The sequence below is a fragment of the Hippoglossus stenolepis genome, chromosome 12 (assembly GCF_022539355.2).
Source record: "Hippoglossus stenolepis isolate QCI-W04-F060 chromosome 12, HSTE1.2, whole genome shotgun sequence".
Classification (NCBI taxonomy): Eukaryota; Metazoa; Chordata; class Actinopteri; order Pleuronectiformes; family Pleuronectidae; genus Hippoglossus; species Hippoglossus stenolepis.
In genome coordinates, this window is record NC_061494.1 from 20,266,439 (window position 1) to 20,285,515 (window position 19,077).

The window sequence follows — 19,077 nt, forward strand, 5'->3', positions numbered from 1 at the left end:
AAGTTTTGTCTTATACATTAAAATATATAAATAGTCTATATATAAAGTTAAAGGTAATAATGTATATACAAAATGTGAGTTAAGAAAAACGCAAATGCTTTTTAAAACATTTTGTTATTGTGTAAGACCTATATTATATTATAATATATTATTATATATTATATTATATTATATTATACACCAGGAAACATGTTAACCTCGCTGATGAGAAATCACAGAATCAAAATCACAGAATCAAAATCAATCGATCTGGAAAAGACTTTAATTTCTCACCATCATCCTGCTCAGTGAAGTACAGTACCATGTGTAATACAAAGTTCATGCAGTACAATGTAGGGATTGTGTATATTTGTGACAGCCCATAATCCGATCACAGTTTTGTTTCAATGCCACAGTTTAAAGTCATGACCATGCTTCATTCATGAGTTCATATAGATGCTGAAGAAAGACAACTCAAGTGTTTTAATCAGGTGTCAAACATCAGTGAATAAGAAGAACCAGGATGTAAACATTCATCTGCAGGTGAAAAAAACCACGCCTGAGACTGATGCTGCTCAATAATGAACCTTATCAATGAAACATCATCCAACCCAGTTTAATGTTAAAGTAGCTGCCTGGAGTGTCATTGAAGTGTTTGGTTTTTATATTACTTCATTAATCTAATGGCATTGCTGTGTACCACATGGGGGCACTACAGTTACAACTGACCCTTTCGACCCTGATCTTTGAAACTTTGAGCAAGTTTTTCACAAGCGTTAAATGTTCAGGAGAAATATCTGAGAAAAAGAAAACAACATTTTCAGTTTGGTCCATGTCCCATCTGCTAAAAAGGAGGAGATAGGAGCCAGCCACCAGGGGGCAGTTGAGACACTTTGGCTTCACCTTTGGTACCTGTCCTGTCGTCCATGTTTATTCATTTATGACATTTGTCGTATTCACTGATGTTTGACTCACATTGAGACGTCAGGTGAAGTGCAGCTGCACAAGAGAAGAAACAGTTTGAAGAAATGTGAAAATCTTCTGTTTGATGAGGTGAAAAAATCCATCTGAGAGCAACTTCAACGCTTATTTATCAACATGTTTTATCTTGTTTGGTTTCATCTGCACAGAGACAAAACGATAACTTGCTGCCTTCCTGTGCTCGACCGTGTTTAACCTGAGATGCTCTTTCTTCAATGCTGCAGAAAAAAGCTTCATAGACTGGACTTTAAAACAAAGAATAAACCATAATCCACTTTTTCTTCTTTTTCTTCCTCCATCTTGCCTTGAACCTTTCACAGTTTGACATTTGGCCCTGAACTGAAACTGTCAGGCAGTGATAACATCCACTACTGACTGAGGTGAGAACTGTTAAATGTTGATGTGGTGGTTGGTGTTTCAGTCGAAACAAGGTGGCAAGGTACCCGTCTGAGGGGAGGACTGTCAGACCCTCCCTCTTCCCTCTCCCGCTTCCTTGCTTCCTACTGACAGTGTAGTTGGTAGTCAAGTTTCTCTCCCAGCCTGGTTCCTGCCAGGTGTTTGTCGAAGGCCTCGTCCATCTCTCGGCTCTGATCGGGTGTAAAATGGTTCCTCCAGTCCCCAACTTCACCTGCTCAACGACAAAAACACATGGCACAGTTAAACTCCTGTTTTCTGTAAGTTTAAAATAATTAAAACAAAAGGAAACATTTTAATATATCGTGTGTTTATTCTGTCAAACTGAGACAAGAGTGAAACATATTTTAACCTAATGTTTTCATCAGTGTTTGTTTGTCTGACTCTGCAGGATTTAATAAAAACCATAGAACCAGTTTCCAGAAATGTTTCTGGACGGTCATGACCCAAAGAAGAGCCCAATACAAGTTGGAGCTCAGTGTCTCAGTTAGTGATGAAGTCGTGCTGGATCATGGGAGTTTAAATGGATTTGCGATGTTTCGTTTTGGTTAAAAAATAAGATTCATGCACCTTTTCTGAAGATGACCTTTCCCATGGGGCCGTGGGAGTTGGCCGAGCTCTCCTTCATGGCTGTGAAGGAGCTGTCCTCTGTGACCTGCTGGACCTGAGCCTCCGTCAGGGGGAAACCGTAGAAGCTGGAGATCTGACGGACGCCCTCACTCAGGTCCTGCAGGACAGGAAACAGAAACAGAGTCAGGGAGAGAAAGTTGAACCTGATCTTATCGAGTAGGTTTTGCATCAGAAAAACGTTGTTATTTTTAACAAAATATATCTAACTCTGACTTAATAAGATATTTCAGCTCATATTGCGATTTTTTTTACCAGTAACAAGCAACAACAATGATTATAAATGATTCTGGCAGTGGAACAAAATTGTTTAATCACAACTTCTACATTTCAGATTCTTATGTAAAGTTTTTAAATCTAATTTATTATTAATATTATAAACAAAAAGTGTGTGTGTGTGTGTGTGTGTGTGTGTGTGTGTGTGTGTGTGTGTGTGTGTGTGTGTGTGTTACCTGCTTTAATTCCTCGTAGGTGACAATCATGACGTTGGGGTCATTCATTCTCTTCTCCCAGGCTAAAGCGTGATCAAAGTACGATCCCCAAGGCACTACACACAAACACACACACACGCACACACTTGATTTTAAGCTGTAAAGTGAACCTCTTTAATCTGTGGCGATTGACGATGCCACCGGGGTCTCCCAAACACAACCAGAGACAATCCAGCATACTTTTTATTTAATTAATCAGCTGCAAAACATAAAGTCCAAACTAAACATAAATTGTCCGAATTATAGCCTTTTCAGGTTTCTCGGCTCAGCCTCTTCCAGTCTCTCCTCTTGTGTCTCTCTTCATCTGACTTTAAACATGAGGATCAACCAGACTTTGATAGTTTTGTGGCATGTCTCATTAAACTTGAAATGCTCTTCACTAAGTGTCAGCAAATACAACTTCTAAAATCTCCCATTGATCTGTATCAGAGAGCTGAGGCCTGCTTACATTACCCGTATGTGTGTTTTCCTCTCAACCAGAAATGTTCAAGTCTCTGGAAAGAGATGACTCAGAGAACATCGAGCTGGACATGCAACAGGTGAGAAAAAAGAGTGTCTGGTTGTTAGGCACTCCCACTATAGACACTGTTGTTGTTGCATAACTTCTTGTTTTTGTTCTTTGCAGTGGCTGTGCCTGTCTATCAACTAGCTGTGGTAACAACACAAACAGGGATTCCTCTGTGATATTAGCCAGTTAACCCAATGAGAAAAGCATTTAACTTACACTTTATCACACATTTAAATGCTATATTACACATTTCAATTGTATTTTCTGTAGCCTACATATAAATGGAGAAATCCTATATGAGACATGTTTTATCACGCATGTTTCTTTTTTTCTACTTTTATTAAAAATTGTGTTTTGCTCTTGGAAAACCTATGTCAAATGATAGAAAATAAAAAAGTAAGAAACCTCTTGACTGTTCCTATTTATTTTAATCTTGCACAGATCACACAGATTAAATGATTCCAATATTGTCTGCACCTCAGTTTTTCATTGTTTTTCCTGCAATAACGAGAGCTGTGGTGTTTTCTATGATACACTCACATTTTTATAAAATGACATTTTATGAATAAGTGTCACTTCATTTAACCAAATTACTTTCAAGTCGTTTCAATTTAACATGATAGCAAACTCGTACTAAATGTGACCCTTTACATTGAACGTATATGAAAAATTACATGAACATTTTATATGTAATTTTAATAGATAAAGTTATCATTTTAGGCAAAACATTTCTGTGAGTGTACAGAAATGATACAGAAATATATTAGAGATTCAATCCCTCTGCTACAGAGACTGTGGTCCACATCTGGGCCAATCACGAGCCAACAATCCAATCCAGACACAGAGGGAAACTGGGTGAACCAGAAAAGGAGGCTGATCAGGGTGTGGAGACAAGTTGAACTGCAAATGCAACAACGAGACTCTGACTAAACACAGACAGACACACACACCAGGAGACTCACAGGCAGACAGGACGTGTCACAAGCCGCTGAATATGTCGGGCATCGCGAGCAAACTTGCGCACAACCGAGAGCGATCCCACGGGATCGGGACCAACTCCCACGCGGTGAAGTACCTGAACCAGGACTACGAGGCTCTGAGGGACAGCTGCCTGGAGAGAGGGCGCCTGTTCGAGGATGACTGCTTCGAGGCTCTGCCCTCATCCCTGGGCTTCAAGGAGCTGGGGCCAGACTCCTACAAAGTGCGGGGCGTCACCTGGAAGAGACCCACGGTGGGTAGAGGAGCCGCAGCACACACGATGTGCTTTAAAAAGCAAAGTGCAGTTATTTAAAACTCTGCAAACACACTCTCTGGGCACTAGTTTTTTATGGAAGCCATGCAACTACATATAGATTATTTTTATCACCCATATGTTGACTCTAAATATTGGTTGAGGGACTATATGCACTATTTTCCTCATCTTTTCCCACACCCTTGTTTTTACAGTCAGCCGGTGCTGCTATTGTTCAGTGATGAAAGCCAGTTCCTGTTTATCAACACCCAAGCGCTTTGGTCTAAAAGCTTCAACCTGCAGTTTGTTTATAATATTAATATGGGTGTGATCATACACTGTGCAGAATAGAGAGGTGTAATTAAATGTATTTGCACCATTTTCCTGAAGTGCGTCATCATCCAAAACATGTTGTATTTTAGGAATAAAGAAATGCATGATTATAATGAATCATGATGTAAAATGTTAAAATAAGATAGATAGATAGATAGATAGATGAGGGAATAATAATAATAAGTGCTTCACTCATTTCCACCTCTTTTCTTTCAGGAGTTGAGCTCCAATCCAAAATTCATAGTTGAAAATGCCAGCAGGACGGACATTTGCCAAGGAGCGCTTGGTGAGAAATGCTTTTTGATATTTGCGGTATTTATTTTACATATATTTCCATCCTCAACGACTCCAAAGTATTTCCATGACTTTGCATGCACATCAGTTGTCAGATATGATGAGGTCATGTTGATGTCTCCTTCTGTCCGTCACTGTCATCATGCTTATCCTGGATCCTTTTGCTTGTATGTTTTCTAACTTTACATTGAAATCCCATGTAGACGCCAGGACTCTCAGTAAATTCCTGTGCATTGACATCAACATAGTCACTGTGCACAAACTGCCTCTTGCAACAACTCGCTCAGTCTTCAGCGTTTGCTGCTGCTGAGCGATGTGGAGAATGTGAGCGAGCAGTAATTGTGCACAGCTGAGGTGTGTGTGTGTGTGTGTGTGTGTGTGTGTGTGTGTGTGTGTGTGTGTGTGTGTGTGTGTGTGTGTGTGTGTGTGTGTGTGTGTGTGTGTGTGTGTGTGTGTGTGTGTGTGTGTGTGTGTGTGTGTGTGAGACAGATGTGTCATACTGACGTAGGGATTATAAAAGTTTGCAACATAACATTTTTTGGTGGTTTTTTTTCCACACAAGAGTTCCCTTTGTTTTTACGACTTTGTCAACTTGTGTTCAGGTGACTGCTGGCTCCTCGCAGCCATCGCTTCCTTGACCCTCAACAAACAGGTTTTGACTCGGGTTGTACCCCACGACCAGAGCTTTGACGAGAACTACGCAGGCATCTTTCACTTCGAGGTTCAGTACATGGACATGTGCCACAGCTGCATTCTTTTGAAGCGCTGCAGACAGGTTTGATTTTACGTGTGGTGTTCTCTTCTCTTCTCTTGTGGTTCAGTTCTGGCAGTTCGGGGAGTGGGTGGATGTGGTGGTCGATGACCGTTTGCCCACCAAAGATGGGGAGCTGCTGTTTGTTCACTCAGAGGAGGGATCAGAGTTTTGGAGCGCACTGCTGGAGAAGGCCTATGCCAAGTATGGATTAATAGAACATCTAGATCAATCTGTTTCAGTGGCCTGCTCCTCTGGTGTAGTCCCTCATGAAACCTTTTTTCCCCTTCAGGATGAATGGATGCTACGAGGCTCTCTCTGGAGGCAGCACCATTGAGGGTTTTGAGGACTTCACTGGAGGCATTGCTGAGAGTCATGACCTGAAGAAGGCAGATCCCCATCTCTTCAAAATCATTAAGAAGGCCCTGGACAGAGGATCCCTTCTGGGATGCTCCATTGATGTTTGTTTGAGTTTCTTGTTTTACTTTCATGGAGTATTGTTGGTGTTCTCTCGGGATCTGGTAGTTTTGACCTCACCACTTTTTCCTCTCTGTCCCAGATCACTAGCTCGAGTGATTCAGAAGCTGTCACCAGTCGCAAGCTGGTGAAGGGTCATGCCTATTCATTGACGGGAGCAGAGCAGGTGAGTGAATGTGTAAAAACAGATCAAACGACAAAGACCATCCAGGTACAAGTGAAGCTGCGGTGGCTACGTATATGGGACAAAGAATGAGGAGTTAGAAGATAACAACGTCAATGATAAGAAAATCCATAGGGTATCAGGGGTCACTAAATGGTTTAATGAGACACAAGCTGTGTCTCAATTCAGGGGCTGCATCCTTCAGAGGCTGCATTTGAGACAGATTGGATCACAGAAATCCTCTGTAGACCACCGTCTCAATTCGGTTCAGCCCTTGTGTTCTATGAAGCCCAAGGAGGAGGCGGTTTTCGTGGGCCATGAGGATCATGTCCTCCGATGGATGTAGCCCCTGAATTGAGACACAACTACATTCACCAGATCTCAATCGGGAGATTTGACCAACAATATTAAAGTTTAATATTTGTATTTATATTTGATTATACTGTTTCTTTTCTGATTGAGGGTAACTGAAACCTTATTCTGTGTTTTTGTGTCAGGTGGACTACAACGGTGACATGGTGCAGTTGATCAGGATTAGAAACCCATGGGGTCAGGTGGAGTGGAATGGAGACTGGAGTGACAGGTGAGTGTTGTGTACTTGTAGGGGTTTTATGGGCAGGAAATCCCACAACAGGCACACGCATGGTTCCTCAGTAATGACTATTGGGATCCCCTGACTTCTTCTAGTGCCAGATTCTGCACAACTTTAGCTTTTCACTCTGTGTCCTCATCAGGTTAAACGTTTAATTGAGTCCAATACTTTGATTTAGGACCAGATGCCTGCAAAACTATTTACAATCCAACTATGGTTAACCACAGATTGTGAACGCTTCTCCATCTCCTCACATTATCCCCAAATAAAGCCAAAATATCCTTGATACAAAGGCTGCCATCTTGCACCGATGACATTGTTTGGAGACAGCCTGGACAGTAGAGATCTTGAGATGGAGCCACTGTAACGAAACGCCACTGATACACGCGCTTGACCAATCGCGAGTCAGTCTCAGCTCTTAATCACGACATTTCATCCAGTTTTTAATTTATAATATCAAATAACTAATTGAATCCCAGTGGATGTAGACACATGAGCACTATCCACTGTAGAATATGAAGATATATTTATCTGAAAAACCATTTATCAAGTCAAGAATGTGTTTCAGCTCCATTTTAGACTGAGCTGTGGAACTGTGATAAGATTATTAATACAAATTTAATTCATTTTTTAGTGGCCTATTGCAGTTAATTGGCACTGTGCCACAGGCCTTGTTGAATCACACCTGTAAGAGGACCCAGCCTTATTGACTCATCCTTTGTTTTTACGAGTGTGTTAAGTGTGTACTCTTCTGTCATGCGTGTAACCCAGAGAAATGTTTACACACCCAGTGGCTGGAAAATCCTGTTGTTTCACAGACTTGTTTGTGTGTTCGAGGTGTGGGTGGAGGAGTTGCTTATTTGTGCAAAACACTATTCAACTTACTCGCACTCAAATTCTAGTTCTCGCAACTGGAGATACGTGAGTGATGGCGATCGGAAGAGGCTGACCAACCGTTCTGAGGACGGGGAGTTCTGGTAAATCTCACTGAAAACAGCAAATATATATATTGTCCGGACAACAAATAAAAATCTCTAATGACACAAAAGGAGGAAAAAGTAGAGGATGTGATTGTTTTTTTCCATTTTCCTTGTACTGCGTTTTCTACAGGATGTCATTTCGTGACTTCCTGCGCCAATATTCTCGCCTTGAGATCTGCAACCTCACCCCTGATGCCCTCACAGACGAATTCTCGAAATGGGCAGAGTCCGAGTTTGAAGACACATGGAGGAGGGGCGTGTCAGCTGGCGGCTGCAGAAACTTTATAGGTACAACCAGTTTCATAATGTTTGCATAATTGCCACTCACGCCATTTGAACCCATCCCTAATCTATGTGTCTTCCTAGATTCCTTCTGGATGAATCCTCAGTTTGTCATAAAGCTGAATGAGGTGGATGATGACCCTAATGATGGCGAGGAGGGCTGCACCTTCATCGTGGGCTTGATGCAGAAGAACAAGCGTCGCAGGAGAAAAATGGGGGAGGACATGGAGACAGTTGGTTTTGCCATCTACGAGGTGAGGAGCTGCCTCAAAGCCGACAATTTCAGTAACGATATTTGTCGGTAGCCACTTTTCTCATGTTCTTACGTTTGATTTGTGTTTTATCTTTCTAGCTGCCTGAGGAGGTACGTAAGCAAAGATGAAGACACTTAATGAACTTGTTGCTTGGAGCCGTCATTTTTCACGAAGAATGAGCATTCAAAGCAACTGTCTCATAAGTGTTCAATTCAAAATATAAAAACAAGGAGGTCCAATGGATGGTGTGTATGCAGTGCCCTCATGTGACCAAACTGCACGTGTCTTTTTCCAGTACTCTGGCAAAAGGCAGGTTCACCTGAAGAGGAACTTCTTCAAGTACAGCTGCTCAGCCGCACGCTCCGAGACCTTCATCAACCTGCGAGAAGTGTGCGGCCGCTTCTGTCTTCCCCCTGGAGAATACCTCATCATCCCCTCCACCTACGAGCCCAACAAAAATGGAGACTTCTATGTGCGGGTGTTCTCTGAGAAAGAGGCTGATTTCCAGTACGCTCATTTCATTAAGAAAAAAAATCTATTTGGTGATAACGAAGAGTATGTAATTTATAATCACAGCGTTAAAAATGATCATATGATGTGACTTTTGGCTTTCAGGGAGATCGATGATCCTGTGGACTGCCATGCCGAGGAGGTAAATCATATCCCCTGATGTATGCTGTGGAAGAATAATATTGATATTCATATTTTACAGAGGAGAAATCATTTTTATTTTGTCATCAATAGATTAATATTGATGAAGATGACATCAGTGACCGTTTCAGGAATCTGTTCGGACAGCTTGCCGGACACGTAAGACGGCTTAATATTTCAATGTGTCATCGTAAAGGTTTTCACTCAGTGTTCCTGTGATTTACAGTCTTTGTCATGTGATTCCTAGGATGTGGAGATATCTGTGTTCGAGCTGCAGAAAATCCTCAACAGAGTGGTGAGCAAGAGTAAGAGACTTTATTTCTTTCTTATCCTTCAGCTATTTCCGTCAGGAGATAATTCAGTGTGATGTTATATAAATTAGTCTATTTGGCGCTTTGGCAATGTCATCAAGGTTGAAAGGGGTTGTGGCTGAACAGTACAGGATCCTCACAGGGGTCTAGCTGGGCTCGACTGGGGATCTGGATATGAAGACGATGGAGACTCGAGGGGGAGGTTCGCAGCAAATCACTGAAATGATTGTGTTTTATTCATTCTAACCCTCAGGAGACGACATCAAAACCAGTGGATTCAGTCTGACAACTTGCCGCAACATGGTCAACCTGCTGGATGTATCCTGCCTTCGTGTTCTGAGTTACTGTGTGTCGGAAGAAATGCACTGAATCTTTAACCTCTTAGCATCAAGTTTATCCCATTTTTTTAGTGTCTGCCTTTTGGGAAATGCATAAATGTTCTTCCCTTCTGACATTCAGAAGAGAAGGTAGATGTCACTAATGCATAACTGAAAATTAGGGGAAGTGCAGTGTGGGTTGATATGGTGCTAGATTCAAAATATTATTTTGCATAAAATCCTTACTTTATGTATTTTGATTATATTTTAAACTTCCATGTAACTTTATGTTAAGTATTAGGAGTTAAATTTATAATAAGAGATAAGCTGTTGGTCATCCAGGTTTAAAACAGGCTTGAAGTTTAGCTGATTACTTTCCTCTGGTTTCATAGATAATATAACTGGGTGTTTTCCTGCAAATATTTTTCAAAAAATAAACAACAAATTCTGTGTTAGAGGATCAGAGCCTGCCACACATGACTCTGTGGGGGTTGGGTTTCGGGTTGTCACAATTATCCTTAACATTGTGCTCAAAGAAAGATGGAAGCAACAAGCTGGGATTGGTAGAATTTAAGATCCTGTGGTCAAAGATTGAGAAGTTCCTGGTGTGTTCCTTATCTGTTTGCTTGGACATTAACATACAATGTGTAACACACATACATGAGTCGAATGGTGCTGTATAATATTAATGCTGGGTTCTCTATTAGGATCTTTACAAAGGGAAAGACCTAGACCGAAGCGGCTGTATGAGTTCCTCTGAGATGCGGGTGGCCGTCGAGGAGGCTGGTGAGAAATCTGTGACACAGATTACATTTTTTGCATGACATATTCTGGTGGGTGAATTTCTTTACTTTTGTGTTTTTCTCCCACTTGGGCAGGTTTCTCTCTGAACAACACTCTGCACCAGATCATTGTGGCCCGTTACAGTGAACAAGACCTCTCCATCGACTTTGACAATTTCGTGTGCTGCCTGATTCGCTTGGAGTCGCTCTTCAGTGAGTTTTTGTCCTCGTCACCGTTTTGTCAATCCCTCTGTCCCCCCCCCACCCAAACGTCATGTCAATTAAGTTCTGACGTTGAATTTTCTTTGACACCAGAGACCTTCAAGACCCTGGAAAAGGATGGGACAGGTCACATAGAGCTGGGTTTTTCTCAGGTAAGAGCCGTTTGTGATCATGAAACAAGAACCTAAAACAATGGTTGATGAACTGCAGAGTGAAGTGTGTCTGTGTGTGTCGTCCACAGTGGCTGACTCTGACGATGGCGTAGAGGATTCCTGACCGTTTACAGGGGGAAGGATCCAGTTTTGTGTTGAAGCATCATCATACCTGGGTATTGGCTGCAGGTTTTCTGGTGAATGTCTTTTGCGATGAATGGATATTAAATTTGAGTGAAAACTATTCCCCGATTGTCTGATTATCCATTAACAACATAATGCCACTGTCAAATAATAATGTGTTTAATTCGTATTCAATAAAAAAATATATATTTACACAGTTTGCATGTGCTGTTCTCTCAAGAAGTAACCTCAATCCCTTTGTCGGACATTTTGCGAAACACAATAATTGGTTTTCTTGCAGATTGATACTAATCTCAAACCAGTATGGTAAATATGAAGCAACAGCCGGCAGCCGGTTAACTTTGCTTAGCTTAGATTGAACGCATAGGAAACAGCTGCTAATATCCTCCTCCTAGCACCTCTCAAGCTCACCAAGGAACACTCTATATCTCATTTGTCAAATGTCAGTTTTACAGCTGTCTTTTGCATAGATCATATTACTGAGATAACAAAGGGATTCAGCCTCAGAGGTAATGGTGGGAAGATTATCTTCTACATTTACATAAGAGCCCAGTCAGCTGTTTTCCCCTGATCCCTGTCTCTATGTTAATGTCAGGTAGAAGAAGAGCAACTTTGAAAACATATCTGACCACACCCAACAATAGTCATACGACACCACGTGAAACTTGAACCGAGGTGAAAACAACAATGGTTTTTCTCCAAGCAAAAGTTTGAGGAGAGTTACTTTGTGCAGACCCACCCACATCTGTGAGAAGCACGTCTGGATGAAGTCAGGGCTTTCAACTAAACACGGTCTGAAGAACAATCTTATTTTAACTTATGACTCACAACACTTGTCCAAAGCCTTACATAAAAAACTAATGACTCAGCATGTAGCAGGTATTCTTCATACACCCCCTGACACTATTAAAATGACTCATCATTCATTGTACGCACATTGTTCTTCTATATGTTGCACTATATGCAAGAGGACTGCTTGTAGATATTTCACAAAAAAATATGTTGACAATATGAATGTTTGGTGTACAAGCCCATCCTTTAACCTGTGGAGAATTATTCTTAAAAACCTCAGAAATAATTTAAGGACCTAGGAGCCATTTCAAGAAAGAACATTTTTCATCTGTAAAGGTTCTTTATTGAAATTCCGTTTGTGTTGGTTTTGGTTTGATTGATGCAGAAATTAATAATTCTGACTCACACATATCTTCTTCTGCTGCTTATTATTATTATGATGCTGATGATGATGATGATGATGATGATGATTATTATTGTTGTTGCTGTTATTATTATTACTACCGCGGTGTAAAAGGGAATATTTCCCTCTCTAGCATCGCCACCTGCTGGTCGTTTTGGTTTATCATCATTAAACTTGTTTTTTTGTGTTGGTATACTGTGATATTCTGTACTATCTCAGGTTGAAACCGCACCATCTTTTCATTAAATACATTTGAGAAGTTGAACATTTTCCTAGATTTGGCTCGCAGCTTGTCATTAGGGGGTGATGGTGGGTCCCGAAAGCAGACCAGTTGAGAACCACTGGCCTAGGTGGAGGTATGTGCTCTACTGAGAACAATTCTAGTTATTATTATACTTCAGTATAATATATTTAGTAGTTCAGACATGAACCAGGATATGTCAGAGTGCCTATAGAGTAGAGGTGTGCTGCTTTGTCATCACTGGCTGGGTTGTGGCAGGACTTGCTGTGTGCTTGCAGCATTATGCAGTTTTTCCCTCACACAGCGCGATGCAGCAGCCATCTCCTGCCCTGTGTGCCTCAGGATTGTGTTTCTTTTATAACTCTGAAAACTTTGTGCTGGCTGCCATTAGCTCTGGTAGGGCAGGCCTTACCACAGTTATGATAATAAACAACCCTCGAGCTACAAAATGAGAGTTTTCAGTGGATAACTCAATTGTACTTTTGCTGAAGGGACTGTCAACAGTTTGATAAATATGATAATGTCTCTGTTTTTTCTTCACAAATAACTATTTTTGACGCTCGCAGTGCATACACTGTCAGCCAGTGTAAGTTATGACATGCTGACATTTAGACACCCTGCTTTTGGAACAGGATGTGGGACGGCCCTCTGACTCTGGAAACCACTAATCCTCATAGGAAGCCAAGCTACTGTGATGTGGAAGCACAGTAACAGCCCTGAGCTGATTGATCCTCTGGCACAGGTGGAGCTGCTCTCTGAGCCACCTCCATGCCAACAAAATCATACTTTTTTCAGGTCATCAGGTTGAACTTTCTAAAGAATTCCACTGAGTGTGGTTTTCTCACCGTCTCCGCTCATGAAGTGGGAGTAGAACGATTCCCAGGACTGTCCGGATGGGAGGACCGGGTTGTTGTTGGAGAAGTGATAGAAAGAAACCAGAGTGTCTTTAGGATTCCTGAAGATCACCAGCATCTGATCAAAGCACAAGAGAACACATTGTGTATTTAAAAGTACAATTTTCAATTTACTCAACTAAAGCAAGGAAGGGGCCAGTGAGGGTGGAGAGAAAATCATAAAAACAGAGAAGGAAAAAGAGAGAGTTTGCTCTCTGCAGACAATTGGGTTTTTACCTTTGTTTTCTTGGTGTAGAAGGTGGTGGGGATGTTGTCGGGGTGCAGGTGAGTTCCCAAAAACCTCGGAGAAGGTGACTGATCCATGAGCTGAGAGGAAAGTTTTCAACATAACTGCAGAGATTAATTTGATGCACATGAAATAAACAGGTCAGAAACCAAGAGGAGTTTCAGCTGCTGCGTATCCGACTGGTTTATGTGGCCTTAAACACAGGATCCTCAGAAACAGCTGATCGGCACCTTTTCTCCCGTCAACCTTCAACAACTATTTTCAAAGAATTCCTCATCGACCTGTTGTTTAAACCACGTCCCAACCGAGCAGCTACATTTACACCTGTAAATAAACGTAATCCAGATGTTTCAGCCTCTGTTCCCTTCACTTTCTCTAAATGATCCAAGAGAAATCAGATACAAGTCCTAAAACCCCCCTACACACACACACACACACACACACACACACACACACACACACACACACACACACACACACACACACACACACACACACACACACAAACACACACAGTGAATACCTTCATGACGTCCGGTCCGAGAAACTCGATCAGTGGCGGCACCTTGGATTCAGTTTTCATCCCTGTGGCCTCTGCGATGATCTTCCTCAGCACCCCCACCATCCAGTTAAACCCTGCACATATGAACATGTTACTGTTGTTAAACTGAACCAGGAGACGTGAGAAATATGATGCAAAACACGAGCTTCTTTTTTTTCTGTGCAGGACAGGTGCTCCCTTTACCCCAGACTTTTTAACTTTTACATTCACACTAGTTTCCAGTTTAATTCATTATTCATTATATCACAGATCCCTGATCTATATTCTGCCTCTGTTTAATCTCACAGTTTTTACTTTCTTCTTTTTGAAGCACTTTGGCTCAGCTCCTGTCGTTTTTAATGTGTTGTATAAATTAATCTGACTTGACTTTGAAGTTGCCTTGTGGAAACTGAGCGAAATCCCAGAATTCAATGTCCATTGTCCAACACTCCGTGTGATCTCACAGTGTTCCAGCTTTATGAAAGTGTTTTATGTTTCTGCTCAGACTCTCACAAAACTCTGTTAAAGTTCGTGAAACTTTCCTGGTCTGAGATCTGGAAAATGTGAAAACAGTCATTAAACTTCAGAGAAACCTCTCAAATCCTGGACGATCGAGAATCACAGTCATCGGAATCATGTGGTGCAGCAAAGACTTTAATTAAAGTAAAAACACATGACAGGGTCGTAAACGGCAGAAGAAGAAGATGAACGTGATGAGGTGAAGGTCGGGTTGATCCTCTTCTCTTTCGTATATCACAGAGATTTCAGGAAACCATTATCTGAGACAGTCTTCTGTGTAAGTCATTCAACTGGCTGCAACATCAAAAGGCCGCTCAACGGAGACCTCCCATTGGCCAGAACAGAGGCATCGTCTCACACCCGTATATAAATAGGCCGTGTTATCATAATGTGGGCCCCGTCCAAACGGGCCCCTACATATGCGCGGACACGTGGGATGGGTGTGTGAGACCTGACATTCCTCCAGATGTAATTAACTCGTCTGTCTTCGTGTCGTCTCTCCGCCAGTGAGCTTGCGTGCAAAAGCCTTTTCAAAAAGTAACTTATCTGGAAGAGAAAACATGTCACATTCCTGGAACGCACTGCGGCAACGGCAGGAATGTGTTACGCTACTTCCTCCAGTGAAATCACACAAAGAGAGATGAGGGATTGAAGGTGCCGTCAAGCGTCAATAAATCGTTCAGCGCATTCATTCAGGTATCCATGTAGTGAGAGTTCCCACAATTCCTGCTAATTCATGTCAGGAAAGTGGTTATTTCAGCTTCATGTTTCGAAAGGTTAAAGTGCTCACGTTTTTCTCTTCTAATGCACGATTAGAGAAACAGACATTTTGGAAAATACAATCATTTAATGTAATTTCAGTAAATATGAAGCTGCAGCCTGGAGACGGTTTGTTCACATTAATATTAAACATATAATATGTCATTTTATGCCACCTGATCAAAACAGAAACTAAACAGCTGATTCGATCCAGTAAAAACACAGAATAAAGCAGCTTCTTGTTAAAGCTCAGTGTTTCTCTGACACGTCTCTGAGTCGAGTCGGAGTCGAGCTGCTGGAAACGTTTGCTCAGCTTGTTTCTCTGAAAACTTCACATCCAGACGTTTGAATTAAATGCACCGTTACCTTGATTAAAACGACTCCGCTACAGATATAACACAGGTCTGGATTATATATCTTGTTTCTTGTGTGGCAGAAATATGTTGTTAATCATTGTGGGGCCCCTGCCCTCAGTTTGGGAACCACTGCACAGTCCTGGTAATGGATTTTATGACACTGTTGTAAAAATCCACTTAAAAGACTTAAAACCTGCAACGTTTCAGTCAACTCTTTTATTTGCCACATGTTATCTTCATGTTATAAAAGTACGACGAGGTTCACCGAACATTTTTACAGCGTCAGCGTCTGAACATGTCGTTACTCACGAGTCTTTCACACTGAGAAAATAGTAAAATCTCAATTATCTCTTCTTTTCATGTTTTCTTCCAGAAAATAAAAGCCAAACTGTGACAATAATTTTAAAGCAACTAAACTGTAACTGTAAGTCTCTGCAGAGATTCTCTGTAGGTTGGTTGTAATAGACTTTGCCTGAGAGGGTGTTAATCTAAACACTGATGGTTGGTACATTTCACTGTCTCCAGTATTTTCCCCCTGTTTGTGGGAAACTCTGATTGTGCTACAGCTCCTCAAACCAAGTGGAAATTAGGAGCAAACAAATAAAAGTAATTGGAAAATAACACACATTTGTACGGAGCCTCTGAAGTTCCAAAAGATGATGTTTTTTAAATCTTGTACGCACAAAATATTATCCTGTGGGAACAAACTATATATTTTAAGAAGATGTTTGTTTAAATATCTCAAATGCACACAGCAAACAGATTTGTACCATCGATGGAGAAAACTCAGCTTATCAGGTTTTATCTTCACCTGGGAATGTCACACATTGAGATTCTTGTAGCTCTTGCACAGAGACACAGGTTAGTCAGGAATCATTTGCTGAGCAGACTGAAGGAAAACAGGCTCAGCCAAAGAAAGGACTATGTATTAATCATCATACTTTAATTACATAAATTAACAAACTCTTAAAAGCTGTAAACCCATTTAGTGTTGTCTTTGAAGCATAGACCGGTCTTTACTATGCAGTTATGAACTCTGTGTGCACATGATAATAATCAACTTGTCCCCACAAGATAATAATGAACTTGTCCCCACAAGATAATAACTTACATAACGTACATTTCTACAGTTTAAAAAAGAAGATGAAACATTTGCCACAGTTTAAATTAAAATACTCCGTGTGAGGACGAACACGTGTATCTCTCACTTCTGTCACCTCATTTAACCGTGCAGCTCAAACGTGAAGGAAAAATCTACAAGAACAAATGTTGGACAGATTTAAGTCGGCAGACGCTCAAAATTAAAACGAGGATCAGGAGCAAACCTCACTCAGGAAATTACAACTTTAACGGAGCTCTTTTTGATTTTCTAACAACAAATCTTAACCTCCAACAGACGCCCTGGCCCAGGGCCCCTCATCCCTGGGGCCCTAGATTCCTTGGGCCCCTTTGCCTGCATCTGGTGAGAATCTTAAATGAAACCATCCATAGGTCAGAGGTCACAGCATCAGATTCTTATCCGGGTTTAAAAATCTGATGTTTCTTCTCTTCATAAATGAATGTGGTCATTTCTTCACTGTCACTCACCACATTTGGGATAGGCCACCAGCATGACGTCGTCCTCTCGGGCCTCGAGGTTCTCCAGAGCCTTCAGGTGGTCCTCGGGGCACATGATGCTCGGGTACAGGACGCCCTTGTATCTGTAGAGCTTCTCCTCGTCACTAACCTGCTTTGCCATCTGCATCCTGGACTGCAGCTTGGTGAGGAGGGTGTTAGTGTTCATCCTGATTCTGAACAGTCAGGGACAGAAACTCTGCTTCTTCTCACTGAGGGTCAAGAGTAGATTCAACTCTAATTAAACACACACACACACACACACACACACACACACACACACACACACGGCTTAAAAATCAGGAAAATGAGAAGCTGCTTTCTGAGTATCCATCTGCTGTGAGCGAGCGAGGAGCACTGACAAAGAGAGAGAGGGTGTGTGTATGTGAGTTTGTGTGTGTAGTAAAAGGAGGAGGAGGCAACAAGCACCTCCCACTGCAACAAGCACCTCCTACTGCCCACACGCACACACGCACACACGCACACACAGAGGTGTGACTGATGGGAGATGCCAGTTCAGGGCGAGCACATGGGAGGTACATGCTGATAATCATTGCACAATCCAGTCTCTAGTGTTTACTTACGTATTGCACAAAAGGTGGTGCGTATTGTTATCATTAGGTAACAAGAAAAACTCATTAATACATATATATATAATAGGCCAATATAGTTCCTAAGAGAAAGGGATGCCTCTCATCATCAGATTTAGACGTAAGTAAAACTGAACAATGTAAAATAATTCATAAACCGGTTTAAATGCTGATATTTCCCCAAAAAGAGCAACATGACATCAGTTCGTCCAGTTCGATCCAGAGGTTAACATCTGTGTGATGCTGGTTTACTGAACAGAGGCTCTGACATCCTGAAAAAAACACAAACTGTTCCTACAGAGTTAAAGGAACACCAGCGTTCTCTTGGGGCCCACGTCATGAGAACCAGACCCAGGCCGGAGGCGTCCGCCAACATTTGGCCATGCAGCATATTTGTAAAAATAAGCTGCTGCTCATAATCGTGTCCCAAGGAGATGAAACACTGATTTTCTGCTCAACAACACATCGAACGCTAAGGATGAACCAGGAAATGTCAGAACAATGAGTGTTTATCTTCTCTGTTAATGTATAATATCCAGAAAACAAAAGGAATGCGGCATTAAACACACACACACACACACACACACACACACACACACACACACACACACACACACACACACACACACACACACACACACACAATATTGTTTGTATTCACGTTTGGCCTGTTTTTACTGTTGTGTATCTGCACATAAGCATTATTCATCATCTCTGAGTTCACATCTCACATCTGCACAGTGACAGCTCTGGATGGAGCCAGATGTTGTGCATATATTTTAAAACATCTCACATTTCCTCTACGGACACGTTGGATCATTAACTGTATTATTTTAAATGCTGGTCCTGCTGAAGGGTCGTTTATCAGAGGGTCTCAGTCGTGACAGGAAACAGATCCAGGGGCCGTTAGAGGCTGTGAGCCAGATGGAGAAGATTAATTTACTGTCGGACCACAGTCTGAAAAACTTCTGACCTCACTCTCTCTCATTCTTTTTGTTAATGCCTGTTTACTTTCATTCAGTTCACTTGGAAATATGATAAAAGAAAAATAATCAGGAGTGTGTGGGTCTTTTTTCTCTGTTTCTAACTCACTCCATTCTCAGCTATAATAATAACTCTTTTCTCCATTCAACCCCTCTCTCCTTCATATCCTCTCTCTCTCTCTCTCTCTCTCTCTCTCTCTCTC

The 19,077-nt window shown here is 41.6% G+C and overlaps 2 protein-coding genes across 2 annotated transcripts; one reads left to right on the top strand and one right to left on the bottom strand.

The window, feature by feature from the left end:
- Nucleotides 1-246: 246 nt before the first annotated feature.
- On the bottom strand, nucleotides 247-17,654 carry sult6b1 (sulfotransferase family, cytosolic, 6b, member 1). Its single transcript, XM_035173188.2, has 7 exons — nucleotides 17,275-17,654; nucleotides 14,036-14,148; nucleotides 13,503-13,592; nucleotides 13,218-13,344; nucleotides 2,454-2,548; nucleotides 1,945-2,101; nucleotides 247-1,588 (listed from the first exon to the last, which is right to left on the bottom strand). Exons 1-7 carry the CDS (start codon nucleotides 17,468-17,470, stop codon nucleotides 1,461-1,463), a joined length of 906 nt encoding a protein of 301 aa, XP_035029079.1. The 5' UTR covers nucleotides 17,471-17,654; the 3' UTR covers nucleotides 247-1,460.
- On the top strand, nucleotides 3,806-11,130 carry LOC118119322 (calpain-2 catalytic subunit). The gene is made up of 21 exons (XM_035173187.2): nucleotides 3,806-4,231; nucleotides 4,781-4,850; nucleotides 5,461-5,579; nucleotides 5,680-5,813; nucleotides 5,902-6,070; nucleotides 6,169-6,252; nucleotides 6,747-6,832; nucleotides 7,744-7,818; nucleotides 7,952-8,109; nucleotides 8,188-8,357; nucleotides 8,456-8,467; nucleotides 8,653-8,864; nucleotides 8,973-9,009; nucleotides 9,102-9,167; nucleotides 9,256-9,313; nucleotides 9,573-9,637; nucleotides 10,173-10,241; nucleotides 10,344-10,422; nucleotides 10,515-10,631; nucleotides 10,734-10,792; nucleotides 10,882-11,130. Exons 1-21 carry the CDS (start codon nucleotides 3,995-3,997, stop codon nucleotides 10,903-10,905), a joined length of 2,100 nt encoding a protein of 699 aa, XP_035029078.2. The 5' UTR covers nucleotides 3,806-3,994; the 3' UTR covers nucleotides 10,906-11,130.
- Nucleotides 17,655-19,077: the final 1,423 nt, after the last annotated feature.

Bases quoted from the DNA above. Each gene is read 5' to 3' on its own strand.
- sult6b1 (XM_035173188.2), bottom strand. From the start codon at position 17,470: ATGAACACTAACACCCTCCTCACCAAGCTGCAGTCCAGGATGCAGATG. The intron at 14,149-17,274 runs GTGAGTGACAGT...TCATATGTGCAG, and splicing joins GGTGGCCTATCCCAAATGTG to GGTTTAACTGGATGGTGGGG. The intron at 13,593-14,035 runs GTATTCACTGTG...CTTTCCTCTCAG, and splicing joins TCGGACCGGACGTCATGAAG to CTCATGGATCAGTCACCTTC.
- LOC118119322 (XM_035173187.2), top strand. From the start codon at position 3,995: ATGTCGGGCATCGCGAGCAAACTTGCGCACAACCGAGAGCGATCCCAC. The intron at 6,833-7,743 runs GTGAGTGTTGTG...CTCAAATTCTAG, and splicing joins AATGGAGACTGGAGTGACAG to TTCTCGCAACTGGAGATACG. The intron at 9,638-10,172 runs GTATCCTGCCTT...TTGTGCTCAAAG, and splicing joins ACATGGTCAACCTGCTGGAT to AAAGATGGAAGCAACAAGCT.